The sequence below is a fragment of the Callorhinchus milii genome, unplaced genomic scaffold, assembly GCF_018977255.1.
Source record: "Callorhinchus milii isolate IMCB2004 unplaced genomic scaffold, IMCB_Cmil_1.0 Scaffold1, whole genome shotgun sequence".
Lineage (NCBI taxonomy): Eukaryota > Metazoa > Chordata > Chondrichthyes > Chimaeriformes > Callorhinchidae > Callorhinchus > Callorhinchus milii.
Window position 1 is genome coordinate 103,890,598 of NW_024704742.1, and position 21,676 is coordinate 103,912,273.

The 21,676-nt window shown below is 41.3% G+C and overlaps 1 protein-coding gene across 3 annotated transcripts in view; it reads right to left on the reverse strand.

Annotated features, from left to right (window-relative positions):
• mcc (MCC regulator of WNT signaling pathway) overlaps positions 1–18,019 on the reverse strand; it is a 112,082-nt gene extending 94,063 nt beyond the window's left edge. For all 3 annotated transcript variants that reach the window (XM_007897389.2, XM_007897390.2, XM_007897388.2), the window contains exons 1-4: positions 17,858–18,019; positions 5,264–5,511; positions 2,174–2,323; positions 1,529–1,740 (exon numbers count right to left, since the gene is read on the reverse strand). In XM_007897389.2, the coding sequence (XP_007895580.2) occupies positions 1,529–1,740; positions 2,174–2,323; positions 5,264–5,511; positions 17,858–17,985 (738 nt within the window). In that variant the 5' untranslated portion in view covers positions 17,986–18,019. The remainder of the gene's footprint in view (positions 1–1,528; positions 1,741–2,173; positions 2,324–5,263; positions 5,512–17,857) is intronic.
• Positions 18,020–21,676: the final 3,657 nt, after the last annotated feature.

The window sequence follows — 21,676 nt, forward strand, 5'->3', positions numbered from 1 at the left end:
CTGCATTCGAGAAAGTGAACTGAGGGCAGGAGATTGAAGCTGTTTAGTGTTGACACTCAATACTCTATGGCTCTCTCCTTACAACCAGGCAGATATCAGCATAGCTAGTAATAGTAGAGGAGATTCCTGCCATTGTCTTGCCAGAATGTCTGAAGATCTGCAACTAATTATGTTGCAGGAGACTGTGCAGAGAGCAAATGTGGAAGCTTCAGCTATTTTGACCTTACAAAGTGCAGAGATCCAATGCACCCAGTTCAAATTGAAGGAATTATGAAGTCTCCTCTCTGAGGTCTGCAGGGATCTTGTGTGAAATAAATCTGGGAATTCTCAATCTATTTTATTACAGTTTTTGAAGGTACAACTTGCCACAGAAAGTAAGCTAATATCCCAGAAAATGTTTCAGCCATTCTTTTTAAAAAATATTCAGAGTGGCTAGAACCATAATAAATTATTGAAATCAGAAGGGTGTGTTTGTTGTTTTCTATGACTGACTGGGTGGTCACCAGTATTACTTTATTCCTTATATCCTTTAATTACAGAACATTACCTCAACTCTATATAATTCAGCTCTAGGCTGACAAGGCAACAAACAATGATTTCCAATTACATAACTGCCTTCATATAAGATAATGTCTCAGAGTGCTTCACAGGCAGAGTTGGTCAAAGGAATAGGCTTTAAGGTGGAATGATGCAGTGGTTGGGGAGGGAGAGCATTGCATTATCTGACTTGCCATCCTTTGGATGAGACATTAAACCGAACTTCCATCTGCAAGTTCAGACAGATGTTAATAATCCCATGGCACTGTTCATACATATTTTTTTCTTTGTATCCTGGCCAAAAATGCACCAAATAAAATTGGTCATTCACTCATGGTTGATTGTGGGACATTGCTGTGCACAAATTTGCCACTGCACTCACCTACAAATACAGTAACTACACTTTACTATAAAATCCTGTGAAACTCTTTGAGATGTTCTGACAACATGACATCATCCGCAGACATGGGGTCAACTTCCACATGTATGCGTATGACACCGAACTCTACCTCTCTGCCTCCACTCTTGACTCTAGGACCACTGCTGTCCTGACAGAATGTCTGTCAGACATCAAGTTCTGGATGAGAGCTAACTTTCTTCAGTTGAACATCAACAAGACCGAGGCTCTCCTGATTGGCTCCCGCCAGCGTCTCCTCACCCCAGGCGCTGACAGTATCACCATCCATGGATGTACACTCAACCTTGCTAAGCCAGTCCGGAACCTTGGGGTCTTGTTTGATCCTCAACATAAATGTAAAATAAAACCTTGAAAATTCTGTTCTTTTCATTGAAATTGATCTGAAAATACCCAGCTATCAAGACAGTAATCTTATTTCACCAAGACAGTTACCATTAGCAAATTACAGTATAAGCTCCAGGTACGCATTCAATAAAACAACAAGGTTTTGGTGAAAAAAAAGCATGCACAAGTTTTTTTGTTGGGAATAAGGGGAGGAAGAGAGGATAAAATACATAACAGAACTGAACTTACTGTGTTAGCTAATTCCAGGTAACTACCCCCCATTGGAGTACTTAAGTTAGAAGCTCGAGCTAAAAGTTTTTGCAGAGCAGTTTGCTGATCCAGGTTGCCTCCACCATACTCAAATAGTTTCTGAAGAGTAGGGTGGGATTGCAGGTCTGGACTTTGAAGATCCCGAGCTCCAGAATCATATTCCCAGCTCTCCCTGGCTCCTGTCAATGCACCTGAAATGAATTCGAAAATTTAGAGGTCAATTGTGGTACTGGATATTGCACTACTTATTTATACTTGCATTTGATACAGCACATTTCATGTGGGGAAGAGATCTCAAAACACTTTACAGCATTTACTGCGAATTATCCCACATTGGTACTTGGAATTAAGTTTCATTTAGATGAAGCTAGAATAACCATTCTTCTGCATTTCAAAATTCTGTCTTTGTGATCTGGATATGAGACATCCACTCTACCACAATAACATGCAGCTGTCCCTTTCCTTCTTGTAGCAATCAGTTAGTTTCACTGAAGTGTCTGGTGCTTCCTTTTCGGGGAATGGGGGGGGATACATTTATTTTGGAATCATTGCTATTGCCCAACAGTTTCCTTGATTAAATTCTTAGGCGCTGATTCCTCATCCTATTTTGTGTTCACTATTCACCTTGAAAAGAAGATTTATCCAGGTTGCCTTCACTTGGAGATGCACTATTTTGCCGTCCTTTCTCATTCTCTTCCACAATTACAATGGAGGATTCATTGTTGGAGTCTCCAGTTGATGTTAGATCTTGCAATACAGAAGGTCCAGCAGCATCTGTTAAAACAAGGATAACAATCAGAAAATTTAACTGTGATAAGACAATTGACATTGAACTAACCACATACTGTTTGATTGACTAAATCTGCATAGTTTGAATAAGCATCAACATGTGCTTCTGCAATATCATAAATTATACACAAAGAATACACATGAGGTATATTGCTTTTAACCTTCAAACCACTTTATTTCAAATAACACTATATACAAATTGTGCTTTAATGATTGTACCTTAAACATCAAAAACTTTTTAATAATTGAAATAAAAACCTAAACAACCCATCAATATAAAGATGGCAACACAATATAAAGCACAAAGACTGCTCTCTCCTTACTCTGTGGATAAACTAAAGTAATATGCAATGTGGTTTTCAGGGTGATATACATTTAAAATGGTAAGAAACAAAGGCACCCAAACAGGCGATACATAAATCTGAAGAAACAAATTACATCATAGCTGCCGTTGAAACCTGAGTAGATTTTTACAGTAACTCTCACCTGCCCTGCAACTCTTACCCCACCCCCACCCATGGGAACAACCTTATAAATTGGGCTAATTTCACAGATGGGTTAATAATCCTGTGTTTTTCAAGACTACAATAGAGGTGCAATGCATCAGTTTTCCTAACGACAGGGATTGTCTCCGGAGTGCTGCTAACAGAAGCCTCGTTCTTCACCTACAAACTTTTAATCATACACAAGAAATAATAATAATAATTGCATTTGATATAGTGCCTTCTCGCGTCATTAAGGTGCTTCAAAGTGCTTCACGGAATACATTGTAAAGTGTATTGACTGGTGTTTTTTGTGGCCGAAATGTGGCAGCCAATTGCACACAGCAGTGCCCCACAAACAGTCGTGGACTGAGTGATCCTTTTTTGAAGGGATTATTAGACCGGAAAGCAATCCACCAATTGACTAACAACCAAGTTCCTACTTACTACTAGGAAAACAGAAGTGTGTGAAGTAAGGAAACTTGCCCAAGGTTTCACCCTACCTGGGAATCAAGCCTGGGTCCTCTCTCTTGCAAGGCAAGTACACTAACCACTATGTGACCAAGTAAACTACCCTATTCCAAATTGGAGGGGCCCTGGAAAGGGGGTGAACATAAATCATGCTTTATGTTTCTATAACCCACACCAATAAATTTAATAATTTCAATTTATTCACAGCTGAATATTTTTGCAATGTAGTAGTAGGATAATATTACCCAAATGTATTGACTGAATGGCCTTTTTTCCTTCTAGATTTCATAAGTGTTTGCATCAGCTGACTGGAATATGCACAATACGTTTGCTTACAACAACAAAATTACATTTGTATCGGGCCTTTCACGTCAGGAAGACGTCCCAAAGCACTGGACAATCAGTGTTTCGGACTGATGTGTCATTCCCTATTCAGGAAAATAGCCTAAGGTTTCGCCCTGCCGGGGAATCGAACCTTATATAAGAGACATTCCATAATTTGTTTACAATGTCATGGAGACTTGCTATTGCATCTTCCAACACCACCTAGTTCTTTCAACATTTATATAGTAATTTGTTCAAAATCCTACAGCTGGCATTGCTCCAAATCAAATGAAGACATCCTGGATGAATCTTTTCTGATTTTTAAACCAAAAATCAGCCTTAACAATTGAATAATCACATAGCACTTGCTAATCCTTATAAAATCACCTTATAAATTCAGAATAAAATGAACCCCCAGGATTTTTTGAAAAGACCAGACAATTCATGAACAGATTTATATTGAGCCTTGCTCATTGGGAGGATGTCCCAAGGTGCTGGGACAGCCAGAAACTGTATCAAGGTCAAGAAAATTAGCATATAATGAAAAGGTATGAAACATGGAAAGAAAACATATATCAGACATCGTATTTACAATGATGGTGGGTTTACGACTTTTCTACTTTGTTTGTCTCAATGCTGAGCATCAAAAAAAAGAACCATAGTGCTTCTTGTAGTTTAGGTGATAAGACATTACTGTGCTACAATCCTGAGGTGGGGTGGCGGGGGGGGGGGGGGGGTAGAGAAAGAGCAAGTGAGTAGTGTCTCCTTGGGGCAAGAGGTAGTAGGCAGTGTCTCCTTAAAGCTGAGCAACATGTTTGGAATTGATTCAATTCTCTGTAGCAGGTTAGGAAGTCTGCTTCCCAAGTAAGATGGGACTGCTGCTCTTCAGGGCCTGCTGATGGGTCCAGTCTGTCTGGATCGTTGGTAGAAATGTAGGAACAGACTGCCAAATCCCTGGTTAGGATAGTCCTCGTTAGACAAGCAATGGGAGATTTACACAACGCTCTCAACGGCAAGCTAAGGTTTTAGCTAAACTCCAGCAGTTACTCACACGCAACGTACACCTAAGTCTCCAAGCCTTGGCTCTTACCAACCAGCTCCTAAAATTCCCTGAAATTTTCCAAAACACTGACTGTCCAGCACCTTGGGATGTCCTCCTGAACGTGAAAGGCGCTATACAAATGTAATTTTGTTGTTGTTGTTGAAATTAGGCAAGCAGGATGGGTCCAGAATGACATCCCATTCTAGGCACAAGGAACATTGATTAGGCAGCGCATATGTGGAACTCTGTCTGGTTTGGATACTTCTTATGTATTGTGATAGGTTTAGCCAGTGTCTGACACCCAGCTGACCAGAGAAAATTAATGCAGAGTAATAAATCTGCTGACATAATCACAATCTTAAATTGAAGATTTGTAGTCAATGACCAAAACAAAGTCAGTAAATACTGTCACATCCACAAACAAATTTAAGAACCTAAAGCACAATGTAGTGGATGCTATGTCACACGAATAAAGCAACCAATCAATGATATGTGACTTGAGAATATATAAGACTAATGTAAACTTCCTTTCATATTGAATCATCAAATTTTATGAAGTTTTTACTAAATTAAAAATTCACTTTCTTCATTACATCATTTACATACCAAGACTGTTGTCACTGCTGGTTGGCCACGAAGCTATTCTATCCCGTAATTTTCTTTTCTTGCAAGAGTCATCTGACTTTACTGAAAGTTCCCCTTCCTCTTTTCTTATTTCAGACACCAGCTGCATTCGACATCGTGTAAAATCCTCAAAGGAGATTTTCCCATTCTCATCTGCTCCCAATTGATGCATGATTTCAGCTACAGATTCCTCCATGTTTAATTGGCGACACACCATGAGCAAATCATTCCTGAAGAAAAAGAAATGTCATCACAAAAGTAAGCATCAAATCACCTCTTTCATATTTTAATTTCGTACATTTTGCAAATTTTAAATATTACCTTACAACCATGTGGTAACCAAGAATGAGTGAATACAGCTACCAAGAAAGACTGGATAGGTTAGCGTTTTTTTTCTTATAAGACGACTGAGAAAAAAAACTTGATAAAGGTGTTTAAAATTATGAAAGGATTCGAGAAGTGAGTCTAAAACAAGGAGCATAAATATGAAATAACTACTAGCAGATCTAAAAGAAAGTTTAAGAGGAACTTGTTTACACAGTGAGTCGTGAGAATTTGGAATTCCCTGTCCAGAAAGCGATGGTTGAAGCAGAAATCGTTAAAGCGATTAAGACGAAAAGCAATGTATACTTGCAAGAAGGAAACGGATAATAGGGAGAGGGAATTAGGAAGGGTGAAGACTGATCGGCACAGACTAATAGGACCAAATGTAATTCTATGCAACATTTACTGTAATCTATCAATCATTTTTGCCTAAAACTGCTCATATTTCATTATACGTTTTGAAAATCAACTTTGATGACCTGTGTTTAAATTCACAAACTACAACAATGAATCAGAATAAAGCCCAATTCATAGAAAGGATATACTGTATTATTTCATGGGTTTGTTCGGCTTTGGAACTGGCCCCAAGCCAACATCCACTCCCAACAAAACTAGTTTTAGTGCCAAATTCAACAATTGAACTCAATCCATTCAAGCACTCAAATGATTCATTGCTATCAGAAGCAAATGCAGTTTTTCAGATTCTGTTCAACATTAAATATTAAAAAGATGAAATTACGCTATGTACAATTCTGTTTTGTTTGGTTAACAATTTTCTCAAATCGTAAAGTGGACATTATTTTCTTTGACAAAGGTTTCTCATTCTGCGTGAACATACAGTATTTAAATGATACCCAAAGGTCATATTCTCCTATATGCACAAGAGGAATTTGGTCATTGTGTGGTATCTGTATTGTTGGAGCAGGGAAAGAAAATCTTCAGTTGCTGGCCTTATGCACGGAGCCATCATCTTTGTAGAAATGCAAGAATTGTGAATGTTTCAACCACAAACCGACCCAATCACTCACTCAACCTCACTACATAGCTGTTTGTGGGACATTGCTGTGGGGATAAGGAATAAATTTCGATCAGTAATTAGATAACCTGAGTCTCTTCAGCCTTGAAAAGATACAGCGCTCTGAGACACCCCCTGGTGTGGAGGGCGCTATATAAGTGCAAGTTGCTGTTGTTGTCTCATATATATTTTTTGCCCACAAATATATAGTCAATCCATTTTACAGTTTCTCCTGGGAAGTGTTTTGAAGTGTCTCAATGAAGTGATAATGCACTATATCAAATGCAAGGATTATTATTAATTACAATAGTGGTTTAGGTCCATAAAATTATGGACATAATTTAATTTTCATAAATGGATCTTCTACACCAAGTATAAATGGTTTTAAATAAATCTTTTCTAAACATGCTGCATATTTTGCTAAATGCGCACAGCAGTGCGGCCAGCCTCCAGCGAGTGCCCGCACCAGTCACAGGGTTAGGGCGGGAGGCCTCCACGATACAGGACTGTTATCTGGTCAATCTTACCCTATAAGAACTTACAAGAACTTCTAGAATGCGACAAGCTACGTGTTAAATGGAGTAATAGGTAACACAACATCTCTTATTAATGTTTTGCATGGGTAGCAGCTGGGAGGTTGACAGGATGGTGACTTAAATGATAATGACAAGTTGTTCCAGGGGCAAGTTATCAGTTTACTGTACTTGCATGTTCAACAAACATCTATTTGCATTTGACAAGTGTTCAAATGACTTGATACAATGTTAAAATTAAAATTAAAAATTTGCTTTTTTAAAAAAGCTGAAATTATTGAAAAACAAACATCCTCATCAATCTACAGTTTTTGGAGCAAAGCAAGATTTTTTCTCATGCAAGACATAAGTATAATACAGGACCAATATGCTTGATAAATCTTCAAAACAAGTCTTGCTTTGCTCTTCCCATCAACCCAGCAGTTGCAGAATAACTAGTTATTATAAATAACAGATAACTTATCTTAAAATATATTACCTTGAAATAATATCTGTATAGGACGTAATTTTTCAAATTACCCCATGTCCTACACAGATATTTTACCTTAAAATAGTCAACTTCTCAATTAAAAGAACAATAAAAGCATCAGCATAAAGCTGCTGTAACTATAATCTATAAAATTCATTTATTGGAGGGTCTGAAGACAGAGCAAAGCATTGCACCCAAGCAGCATAGCTGTCCTTTTTAAAAGTCAACCATCAACATCTTAAAATTTAATAAATTCCAGTGTTAAACTGAATATCAACTACTAAAATTTGCACATATGCATAGCTACCAATAATGCAATAGTCCAACCCCAATAAGATTACATAAAGGTAGATCAGGTCTCACAACAGTTGACAAACACGCAACAATGTCCCACAAACAGCCAGGAGGTGAAAAGCAATCTATTTGAAAATAAAACCTAGAATGGGCCACATATAAAACCTAGATAAGTGTCCAGTAAACTCTTGATAGCTCATCACTCCAAGGGAAAAAGGCTGTGACAAGTTTTCCAGAGTGACAAGTTAGGCATATGTATAAATGTATATAAGTTGCTGGGATATTGCCAGCACGATGACTTAAGTGGTCATGATAAATTAAGCCAGGGTTGAGTTATCAGTTTACTGTACTGTGTCCAATTCTGGTCACCTCCCTCCAAAATGGAAAATGTACAGAGTAAGCCTACTAGAATGATACCAGGACTGGCAAGTTACTGCTATCACGATAGACAGGGTAGGTTAGTCCTTTTTCACTAGAGATGAGCCCATCGGCAACAGTGTTACTGAGTGTTGATGAGCTTCGAAAGGGGTATTCTTCATTCATAATAATGCTTCAGCTGCAGAACTTTCATCTGGTGGACGAAATAAAGTATTTTTTGCAATAAAAATGTTTAATGTCACTTTTAAAAGCAATTTAACTTTGAAAAACAAATTTTATTCTGCAGTTAAACAATTAAAGAACATTTTCAGACTTTTTGATCAGTACAAACCAAAAAGTTTTGGGGTTACGATTTGGTTTAATTAGCATAAAGTGTGCATTGTCTCCTTATCCACCACCTGGGAGAAAATACTTTTTGAGTTTTTATGCATTTACTAGGTTGATATTCAGTGATCATCTAACTGCTTTTGTTAAAATTACATGGGACAAATTACCATAAAGAGGAAATATCATTACAACAACTTGCATTCATATAGCACTCTTCACGCTAGTAGCATACTAAGTGCTTAAAAATGGCAGAGCTTGACGCCGAGTCAGGGAGAAAGGGGAGGTGATCGTAGGGATGGTCAAAGAGGATGCTCTTCAGGTGTAATCTAAAGACAGGCAAAGATGGGGCAAGGCAGAATTAAATCAAAAGAGTATCGTAATTTAGAAGCACAAGCAGTTTTTCTACAGACCAAGCAAGAAAAATACAAAGCGAGCAAATTAGACATTCACATTAAAATGAACCATAAGAATATATATTACAGTATATTGTGAACAATTTCATTATAACTGAATGTTGCGAAGAGGGGATAACCACATAACCCAACACAGTATAATGCTTTGATAAATTACCATAAAATGATTTATAAATCAACAAGTATGACAACAGTTTCTTTTCACATGCATCTTTCCTGGTTTGGCCATCTGCCCCACTTCATCATCTAAAAGTGGTACGAAAGCAAAATCATCTGGTATTGTAATGACTTGTTTGCATTGCTATCTATAATTCAGCACTAGCAACACAACACTACTGAATGCAACAAATCACATCTACTGACATGCCTATTATCTTCTTCCTCAATATCTTAAAATTCCAAAAAACAATGTAATCCCATAAGTGCACACCATGTTTATTTCTGTTGTAACATTAACAGAATACATTCAGTACTCCAACCCATATATAATAATAATAATCCTTGCATTTGATATAGCGCTTTTCACGTCGGGAGGACGTCCCAAAGCGCTTCACAGAACACACTGCAAAGTGAATTGACTGTATCAGTCATCTACTCTCATGACTTCTGTCCCTGCTTTCCCAAAATTGAATTATATTTGAATTATATATTATATACCTCTCTCCCTGTCCACCGGTTCAGTTCCCACCCACTAAAAACAGCTGTCATCACTCCCATCCTGAAAAAACCTTCCCTGGATCCATCCCTCCTCTCCAGCTACCTCCCCATCTCTAATCTTCCATTCCTCTCCAAGGTCCTGGAACGAATCATCGCGGCCCAGCTCCGCTCCTTTCTCTCCCGCCATTCTCTCTTTGAACCCATTCAATCCGGCTTCCGCGCTGCCCACAGCATGGAAACAGCGCTGGTGAAAGTCACTAATCACATTCTGAACATCTGTGATCAGGGCTCTCTCTGCCTCCTTGTCCTCCTCGATCTCTCTGCCGCCTTCGACACTGTCGACCACTCCATCCTCATACATCGCCTCTCCTCTTTACTCAATCTTCACGAATCTGCACTTGCCTGGTTTGATTCTTATCTCTCTCACCATCTCCACTTCGTTGCCTCTAACGGTTTCTCTTCCAGCCCCTGCACTGTCACATCTGGTGTCCCCCCAGGGCTCCGTCCTTGGCCCTCTCCTCTTTAATATATACATGCTCCCCCTCGGTGACATCATCCGCAGACATGGGGTCAACTTCCACATGTATACGGATGACACCCAACTCCATCTTTCTGCCTCCACCCTCAACTCCAGGACCACTGTTGCCTTGACATGAAGTCCTGGATAAGGGCAAATTTCCTATGGTTGAATGTGAACAGGACTGAGGCCCTCCTGATTGGCTCGCGCCAGCGCCTCAGCACCTCAGGCTCTGGCAGCATCAACCTCCATGGTTGCACACTACAACTCACCAGCCAGTCAGGAGCCTGGGTGTCTTGTTCGACCCTCAACTGTCTTTTCTCCCCAACATTCAAGCCATGACCCGCTCTGCCTTCCCTCACCTCTATAACATCGCCCAACTCTGCCACTACCTCACCCCTCAGGCCGCTGAAACTCTTGTTCATGCCTTCATCACCTCCAGGCTCAACTATGCAAACGCCCTGCTTGTCGGCCTTCCCGACTCCTCCCTCCACAGCCTGCAGATAATCCCCATCTTCCCCATTCTCACCCGACTCCACTGGCTCCCTATCCTTCAGAGGATCCAGTTCAAGATCCTGGTCTACACATACAAAGCTCTCCATGGTCTCGCTCCATCGATCCGCTCAGCGGGCTCTGGCCTGCTCCACGTCCCCCGACCCACCCGCCCCACCATTGGGAGAGCAGAACCACTCTGCCCCCAACCTCTGGAATTCCATCCGCCTCATCCCCTCCTTAGCCTCCCTCAAGTCCCGCCTCAAGACCCTCCTCTTCGACCATGCCATCGGCTACTCCCCTTCCCCTCCTTTTCCCTCCCGACCCCAGCTCGAGTCTTAAATGCTGTACACTGTCGAGCGCCTTGGGACGTCCTCCCGATGTGAAAGGCGCTATACAAATGTAACCTTGTTGTTGTATATTCAGATATCTTTTTACTGCTCAAACCAGACAGTACTCAACACAATATGAGTGGATTTCCTTAAATATTTTAATTTATGCTATTGACAATTGGACAATTTCAGCCAGTCCATGTCAGACACTGAAGTAGTACCATTTATGAATTAGTTATCAAATGCAAGTAACTTATTTTGGCTAATCACATTTGGAAGCTCATTCCAGAAGCTGTCACTTAAATTAGTCATCAGGTTTAAGTGCCAATGTTTGGTGTTACATTAATGCTTAGCAGCTGCTCACTGAATTTACAAGGTTCTGCCTATGTTAGAGGCAAATATTTACAATTCAAATCAAACATCAATTTTCTTTAATCCCCATATTGTAATTCAGTCATTCCCACAAATTAAGTCTAGCTAGCTATGCTTCATCCACATCATCCCCAACTAAGAGGATTAGACAATCCATCAATGTTGCAATCTCAATTGATGCAGTTAAAGGCACTGTCTGGTCAGCCCACCAGACAATGCATATGGACTTGTTTAGGTCAGCGTAATTTGCTAAAAGTACATAAATTTAAAATACAATTCTCAAATTCAGAAACTCTTTATTACTGTGTTAAGATTGTTCATAATTGTAGAACACCTTGCATTTTCTGCTTGGTCAGCAAAAGAACAGATCTTTATGTTTCCATTCTGTGCATTCTTACATTTTCCCCAAACTGGATTTGTGGAACCTTTACTTTGTATTGGGATAAATATGTAACATCACACTGAAGAATGGAATATGAATTAATATATAATGCCTTAATTAATCCCGCAATTGAATGCAAATCGTCAAAATCCTGATAGTAAAAATATAATAATCCTTACATTTGATATATTTGCATTTATCACATCTTCAAGACATCTCAAAGCGCTTCACAGAATATACTATATAGTAATTGACTGTATATTAGTATGTCCCAAAGATGTATTATTTCCTTCAATAAAAACAAAATCCTATCTTTTTAAAAAACAAACGACTATAAACAAATTCAAATAGATCCAGTTTATCTGCGCTTCATGTAAATAAATTTCTATTCTTGCAAAACAATGTCAGGGGAGAGATAAGGCCATAAAGAATGCAATACAACAACAACAAGATTCCATTTATAGAGCGCCTTTCACGTCGGGAAGACGTCCCAAGGCGCTGAATAGAGCTCTTGGCTAGATGTCCAACGCTATAAATTATAAAAGGGAAGCCATGTTAAATTCAGGTAAAATCTTTGTTAGACCACATTTGTTGTCGCTATTACAAGAAGGATATTGTAGAATTGGAGAAATAACCGAATAGATTTACTTGGGACGAATGGAAATGTTACCAGGAATGAGTGGATACAGCTATCAAGAAAGATTGGCACTTTTCTCTCTAGAGTTGAGAGGATTGAAAGTAGACCTGATAAAGTTGTGTTTAACTTTATTATTCAATAAAGTTGACATTGAAAGGCTGTTTCCATTCTTGGTGAAGTCCAAAACAAGAGAGTATAACTATAGGATAACTAATATTAGATATAATGTGGAGTTTAGGAGAAACTTCATGCAGATGGTGCTAAGGATTGGGAACTCGCTGCTGGAAGCTGTGGCTGAAGCAAAAAGCATCATTGTATTTAAGAGAAAACTTGATTCATACATGAGGGAGAAGGGAATATGAGAGGGGAATATGATGGGTAGGGGCTTGTGAGAATCATAAACCCAGCACTTACTAGTTGGGCCATATCACTCTATGTACCAATGTAATTTCCACCTGGGTTTAAAATTGCATCTCTGAAATTCTAAGAAAAAAATCAAATTCTAGAACAAAGTTGTATTTATATTACCTCCCCCAATTCTCAGAATTTTTTTTGTTATAAATGTACAGAATAATCCCAAATCCTTGGACTACAAGCAATAATTGAAGTAATGTGATGGCATTAAACCCGTTGTTCTTTGCTGGATCTGTTTGTATTTGTTTGCTCAACCAGAACAGCTGTTCAGTAGGCAGAACTATCTCGCAGTTTCCCACAAGACTGCAGGCTCTAAGGGAGAATGGCGGGAGAAATTGTTGGCCATGTGGAAGCATGCTCATTCCAAGATTTCTCAGAAACAGCAGCTGTATGTCTGGAAGCTGAGCAAGCCTACTATATGAACAGAGGCAATCAGCATGTATACATTATGTGTTTAGCTTGGTATCAACTTACAGTTGATACAACAACAACAAGATTACATTTGTATAGCGCCTTTCACGTCGGGAGGACGTCTCAAGGCACTGCACAGTGCACAGCATTTCAGACCCGAGCTGGGGTCAGGGCAGGAGAAGGGAGGGGAAGGGGGGTGGCCGATGGCATGGTCGAAGAGGAAGGTCTTGAGGCGGGACTTGAAGGAGGCTAAGGAGGGGTCGAGGCGGAGTGATTGGGGGATGGAATTCCAGAGGTTAGGGGCAGAATGGCTAAAGGCTCTCCCGCCAATGGTGGGGCGGGTGGGTCGAGGGACGTGGAGCAGGCCGGAGCCGGCTAAGCGAGTGGGTTGATAGGGGGTTAGGAGATCACAGAGGTAGGGTGGGGTGAGAACCAGGATCTTGAACTGTTGAGATACCTGGAGAGACCAGAGAAATCTCAGCAGATATATTGAATATGAATCTGTCTTAGCAAACTCAATATTGAGACAGCACTAACTTCATGGGTGAACAAAGTGAAATATTTGGGTGCCAGTGTTTGATATTACATTTGCAACAAGAAAGCAGTTATGTACAGCTGTACAGGGACCTGAAGTTCAGTGGACCCTAAGCAGCCATGGGATTCTCCACTGGCTCCCAATTCCCCAGTGGACTGACTTCAAGATCATCATTCTAACTTTCAAATGCCTCCATTCATTTTCTCCATCCCTAAACCCGTAATCTCCTGTAATTCAACTGTTAACTCAGAGCTGTGTGCACTTCCATCACCAGTGAGGTTTCAGTCATTTTGCCCTCCTCCCTAAATTCCTCCTCGCATCCTCCATCTGAAAATCCTTCTTAAAACCTACCTTTGGTCACTTTGCTCCTCTTCCCTACTCTGGCTCCCACTCCATCTCTGTGAAAACACTTTTTTTTTGGTTAGCCAGGTGTCTGACACATGCGGAAACCCATCACCATGCTAAAGAATATTCAAATCAAACTGAGAATTAAATGCATCCCACATTTAATAATCCTTGCATTTGATACAGCGCCTATCAACAATGCCCTGGAATACTGCAGTCCTTCCTGCCTGGCTCAGGAACTAGACTACTGAGACCGCCAGACGGCTGGCTCGATTCTGACGTTGCCTAACATATCACCTTGAAACCAGTTCAGCTCCAACTCTGTGAAGTACTTCAGAGACAATTGCCTACTTGAAAAGAGCTCTGTAAGAGCAAGTTGTCAGTGACACCACCATTTTGTTGATGCTATGATGGACATTTTAAAATACAGAGACAATAAAGGGGTACAACAACCAATACTAAGGATCAAAGAAGACTTCATTCTCAAGTAGAGATATTGCCCTTTTTTAAAAACTGTTAGTTTATTGGGTGATTTGTCTCCTTATTGTTCATATTCGATATGCAGTTGGTTTTATGCTGGTTAGGTTTTCTTTTTGCTTTAAAATTAATAAAGCAACACTGGTTTCTATTTCTGATTAATTAATATGATGATTTTCAATCCAGAAAAAAAGTTTTCAAATTATTCATATAAACAGGTCTGCCTGAACCTACTTTGAAACACAATTCACTTGATCTTCTGGTGGGAAGATTGGATTTGGGAAATTTCAGATATTCGTTCTGATTGTTTTTAAAAACATGAAATTAAGCCGCAATTTTAATTTGGCCAAAAGTGGTACAAAAGAAGAAAGAACTTGCACTTTTACAGCATCTTATCATATTCAAACATCTTAAAATAATTCACAGGCAATTATGGTCAAGTACTGCAGTTACTGTTTTTGCAGTCAAATGAGCCAGCAAACAATGACAAACAGCCATAAGGTGAATGACCAAATAATCTGAAAGACTTGCTTCATTTTAAAAATTCACACTTGCACAACCACCTTTCATGTGGAAGGAACACCTTGAAGCACTTGAGATATAATGAAAATCACTGAACAGGGAATAGGGAGATTTAAGGAATGAAAGAGCCAGGGCCATTGAAGGGCTGGCGTGAACTGTTCGCAACTTCACAGAAGAAAAAACGCCAATTTTGATGACTTTGAAGGCTAAGAGAGCAAAAAACATAGAAATTTATGGAACAGTAGAAGACCATATAGCCCAACATCTCTGTGCCAGCTCCCTCAAGAAATAGAGAAGAGGAAAATTTTAGAAGAGAGATCCAGAAGACCAGGGTATTGTGACTGAAATTTTAGTCACTGATGATTGGGCAGAGCGAGTTGAGAACAGAGAGCAAGGAATACACAATAGACAAGAATTAGAAAAGCAGTTGCAGCAGAAGAATAAAACAAAAAAAAGGAAACGATTGCCTGTTAGGAAGAACTGAGACCATGGAATGATTTGAAGGATAGGATGATTTTAAAAGTTGATCAACTGGTTTACTAAGAGCCATTCAGTGGAGCTTGGGGAGGAGGTGTGGAGCAGAATTGCAGCTGCAGTTTTGAATGAGATGTAACCTTAGCATTGTCTTAGATAAAATTCAGCTGCAAGGGAGGGCTTATTCCTAAAAGCCATTTATGCAATTTTATGATTTGATGCTCTAACCGATTTACCCAGTCACCAGTGCAATCATCACATAAATGAGGCAGATTCTAAAGCATCACCAGGTCAGCATATTACAGACCCACTTATACTTATTGGCTTTGTATGACCCCAGCTCAGGTCTGAAATGCTGTACACTGTACAGCGCCTTGGGACGTCCTCCCGACGTGAAAGGCGCTATACAAATGTAATCTTGTTGTTGTAATATAAAAGCAGCATACACAATTAATTGAAATCTCTAAAACCAAACCAAAGTGTTAAGACAAAGAAGATAAGAGCTGCTGCCCACAATCAAAACATTTGGACTGAATACCATCAGCAAAATTTCACACCCTGTTTCTCCTGCCTGGAGAACTCTTCTCCCAAAAGTTTCATCACGTGGAACTTAACGTGCTTTGGTATACATTCCCTAAAATCCAAAAAAGCGCCGGTGATGTCACATGAACTACATTCAAGCTCACTCCAAAAGGCTTCTGTAAATGGAACAAGTCATAAACTGCACAGCATTTTCAAACATGTGAAATGCAAGTCTGATCTGTGATTTGCTGTTCAGCAATGGTACCAGTGGTACTGAAGAACTTATTTAGGGTAGGTAATATGGAGCAAGGATGACAAGTTAAAAAATAGCCAATGAAACTGAAAAGTAGTGGTTGCTTTTTTATGTAAACAGTGGCCATCTGGCCTCAGTCCCTGTCCTCAGGAACTGAGACCACATGGACAAAGGAAACATAGACCAAGGTACCACATACTGTTTGTAAATCTATCCGATACACATCAGATTTAATACTTATCTATCTTGGGAAAAAAACGTTGACACCTTTCTGCTCGCAGCTATCGAATAACCCTGGGTATAGTCAATACAAGTTAAATATCTGCGTGTGATGATATAATGGGTCGCAGTAATATTACATCTACAGAGAAAAGCTCAAGAAACCTATTAAACGTCAGAATAAAATACTATTACTAAATTGATTCCGCCTGAAAACATTTCTCTTCGACCGTGTTTACGGCCACCTCCCCGCCCCCCCCCCCCGGCTCTGAGTCAGGCTGCGCCCACTGCTAAGCGCTCTGAGACGCTATCCTGCGCGGAGGGCGCTGTACAAAGTGCAAGTTGTTGACCAGTCAGAGGTGGCTGCAGACCTCGCAATTTGGTCGCATTGCAACCTGATGCTCGTCCGAATGGGGAAACCTCGCTGCTCCTTCCTTCCCCGACGGACCGCAGCGTTTGTCCCGACGGTTACGACAGGGCTTTAAAAACTTTTTTTTAAAAGAAAGAGGCGAAACAAATACTGTACACAAAACACGTGAAAAGTCGGGGTGGGGGGGGAATAGAGGGAGGGGGACGCTCTTCTCTTCAAAAAGTGCCGCTTTATCTGCCTGTCCTGCAACCACATCCAGTGAGTGAACGTTCACAGCAGATGTTCTTGCTTTGATTTTTTTCCCCGCCCCCGGTGTTGAGGTTTTTAAAACACTTTGCGTTCAAAAACAAACTCCCGACATGGCTTCCAGACGGAAAAAAAATAGACTCAAAACGTTGAAAGGCAAAAAAAAAAAAACTTTTTTTTTTGGAATCTAAAAAAACCTGATTTGTAGCAAAAGTTTGCTCCCCCCTCCCCTCCCCCTCCCCCCCCCCCCACGGCTGCAGCAAACGACGGGAGAGGGAGGAGGGGGAGAGTGGGGTTTATTGTCCGGGATCCAGAGGGGGAGAGTGGGGTTTATTGTCCGGGATCCAGAGGGGGAGAGTGGGGTTTATTGTCCGGGATCCAGAGGGGGAGAGTGGGGTTTATTGTCCGGGATCCAGAGGGGGAGAGTGGGGTTTATTGTCCAGGATCCAGAGGGAGAGAGAGAGTGGAGAGGGATGGTCTTGGCTCCTCTCTGCTACTCTTTCGGGCGCAATAATAAACAAAAACGTGATGTAAAGTGTTTCTGATTTACGGACACCTTCTCTGTAACCGACCCACTGCATCTCATGGGCTGGGGGGAGAGGGGGAGGGAGGAGGCAGCAGCGCTGGCAGACAACGGGAGTCCTACCTGCTGATATAGCCGTCTCCGTCCCCATCGCAGGTCTGGAAGAGGCGCCTCATCCGCTCCTCCTCGCCGGTGCTCGAAGTGTCGCTGCTGCCGCTGCTGGCGCTCGCCGCAGCCGCCGCCGTCGCCATCTTCCTCCCGGCTAACGGCACCCGAAGCACGTCACAGCTCGAGAGAGAGAGAGCGGAGGTAGGGGAGGGGGGGGGAAGAGCTGCGCGAGGAGCGACCGTTGCAAACAAACGGTTAAGTGTGCGCGGACCCCCCCCAACCCGACTTCCGAAACTTCCTCTCGTGCTCACACAAAACCCGGCGCGGTCTCCGCTCGCCCCTGCGCGCGCCACCCGCACCAATCACAGCAGCCGATTCGGAGGAGCCCAGGGCGCACCGCGCATGCGCGTTCATTCCCCCCCCCCCCCCACACGCACACCCCGCGCGCCACCCGCCGCGCATGCGCGTGCGCACTGGTACCACTCTACGGGTTTCGCTGGGATTTCTTCTGCCGCCAATGTTGCCAGAGGTTGGGCGGGTTCACGCCCAATTGGGCGGCCTGTGCTTTGTGTTGTTACTGGACGTGAAGAGCTGCTTTGGGCGAGTTGCCTAACTTTTACATATTTAATTAGAAAAACGTGTTTTTTCCCTTTCAAGATCTCTTTAAGTTTCAAAAACACCGGCCGAAACCAGCCGCTCTGCTACCCATAGAAGCCAACACATAATATTGGGCTAATATTTGGTTGACTTATGGCTACAAATGTATTGTAATTTCTGGCATTCCTGCCCATCACCACTTCTAACCCAGAGAGGAGTGGGAAATGGTTCGGCGCTCAACAACAACATTACATTTGTATAGCGCCTTTCATATCGGGAGGACGTCCCAAGGTGCTGGACAATCACGTAAGAGAGCGAGAGAGAGGTTGGAGAAACAGAACAATTTATAAATAAGCAAATCATGATGGGTTTTATTAGGAGTAGAGGAAGGTTATTTCCACTGATAGGCGAGTCGGTGACGAGGGGGCAGATATACGATAGCCACAACAGCGAAAAGAGAACTTAGCAAGAATTTCTTCACCCAGAGAGTAGTTGGGATGTGGAATGCCCTGCCCAGCAGGTTGGTGAAGGTAGAGTGCATTGTAGCTTTCAAGAGGGAAGTGGACGGGCATATGAAAGAGAAGGGCTGGAAGGGGATGGGGAAAATAATAATAATAATCCTTGCATTTGATATAGCACCTCATCACGTTCGTAGAGACGACTCAGTGTGCTTCATATGATATACTATAAAGTGGATTGACTGTATTTTGTAGGCAGAACGGTTGAATTGAAGGAATATCTTTGCTTTCTGAGCTGGTGCAGGCTTGATGAGCCAAATGGCCTCCTTCCATGCTGTAGATTTCTATGTTCCTAAATTTTGAAAAAAAAAATGCATCTACCAAATTATACAAAGAGTGTCTTTATTACCTGGGTAACAAAACTTATGTTAAAGCGAAGCAGACCACAAATTGATCATTGCTAAGGCAGAAGTGCACTTTTTCATTTATTTAATATATCTTGTGATGTAGAAACACTATTGTTATTTCATTCCACCATAACTTAAACTCAACCTAACCTTTCCTACCGAGTCTATTTTTGACATAACAAGAAGGCAACACTACATGGTACCCAGGTAGTGAAAGCACTCTTTGTATATTTATTAAATGAAATGCGCTAAAGCATTTTTTTTAAAAATACACTGCTTTTCCAGCGGTAATAATTCTTTCAAAATAAAATAATACATTGGTCACTCAGTCCACAACTGTTTGTGCAATTAGCTGCTGCGTTTCGCTCACAAAATATACAGTTAAATTGTTTTACAGTATATTCTGTGAAGCACTTTGAGATGTCTCAGACACTACCAGCATCATGGATGCACACAACACCTCACCAAGCCAGTCAGGAATCTAGGCGTCTTGTTTGACTCTCAACTGTCCTTTCTCCCCCACATCTGTGCCATGACCTGCTCTGCCTTTCCCCACCTCCGCAACATTGCCAGATTCTGCTACTGCCTCACCCCTCAAACCACTGAAACCCTTATACATGCCTTCATTGCATCCAGGCTCAACTATACCAATGCCCTGCTTGTCAGCCTTCCGACGAGCAGGGCGTTGGTATAGTTGAGCCTGAATGCAGATCATCCAGAACTCTGCAGCCCGTGTCTTTTCCCACACCAGGCTCCATGACCCTATCACCCCCATCGTCGCCTGACTCCACTGGTTTCCCATCACACAGAGGATACAGTTCAAGATCCTGGTCCTCACTTTCAAAGCCCTCCATGGCCTTGCTCCCCCAACCTCTGTGATCTCCTAACCCACTTACCAACCTGCCCGCACCCTCTGCTTAGCAGGCTCCGGCCTGCTCCATGTCCCACACCTCACCCACCCCACCATTGGCAGGCAAGCCTTCAGTCACTCTGTGCCCATCGGCAGTCCTTCCGCCTCACCACCTCCCTTGCCTCCTTCAGGACTTGTCTCAAGACCTTCCTCTTCGACCGTGCCTTCGGCCACTCTCCTTCCCCCCATGCCCTGATCCCGATCCCCAGCTCAGGTCTGAAACACTGATTGTCTAGTGACTTGGGACGTCCTCTTGATGTGAAAGGCACTATATAAATGTAATTTTGTTGTTGCTTCAAAGACATGATAAGGCATTATATCAAATGCAAGGATTATTATTATTACAAATACAGCAAGTACATTTCACAAAAAAAACTGCTTCAAGTCATTATCAACAAAGGCTCATAACAAAAGCAAGGATTATTATTTTAATAAGAATAAATTTGAAGCCCCACATTGATACCTTGAGCTGCATTGTTGGAGGTGGCGTCCTTGGGATGAGATATTAAACTAGGAACCGGTCTACCTGTTCAGGTGAATGTTAAAGATCCCATTGCACTATTCAGCAACAACAACAACTTGAATTTATCTTCACTCGGGATAGCATCTCGGGCGCTAAGAGAAAAAGAGAATGGAGATTACCAGATTCCTCAGATAAAATTGGTCAATTATTTTATGGCTGTTTTTATGGCTGGGGTATTGCTGTGCACAAATTGGCTGCCATGTTCACTTACAAATAGTCGACATTTTACAATAATCCTATGAAGCACTAAAAAATCGTGTGAAAGGTGGTACGGTATATCAAATGTGAGGATTACTGTGGTTTGGTCTTCAATTACACCATTACACTACATTTGAATCTGATAGTATACATATTTAATATATCCATCTTTCCTGATGTGTCATGTTTGTCTAATAGCCCCGAGTCTTTTTAGCAGACAGAACTTATCTAGTTCATTTTTGTCTCTTGTTCTCTCTCTCAAATATAGAGAGAGAACAAGGCGTTTCACCCACAAATACAGTCAATTCACTTTACAGTATATTTTGTGAAGTACTTTGAACATCTAGAAGATGTGAAAAAGCGATATATCAAATGCAAGGATTATTATATATTATAGAAACAGCATTTGAACTTGGGATTCAGATAAAAATTATCGAAACATTTGATGAAAAATATCATAAACCATTCGTAAAATTGGTTGGACCTGCTAAACCCCTATCAATCTGTCCGCTCCCTCCATTCAGCAGACTCCAGTGTTTTTTACAAACCATTTATAAAATTAAGTTTAAGCATGAACTTTGAATGGGTTGTTTCAGTAGGTGTAAATTACACAGTATCTCAAAGTGTAGGACTTAAGAACATTGTTTTGATCTTCAAATCCCAGCATGTTCTCACCTTACAACAACAACATTACAGTTGTAAAGCGTCTTTCACATCAGGAGGACGTCCCAAGGCGATGAA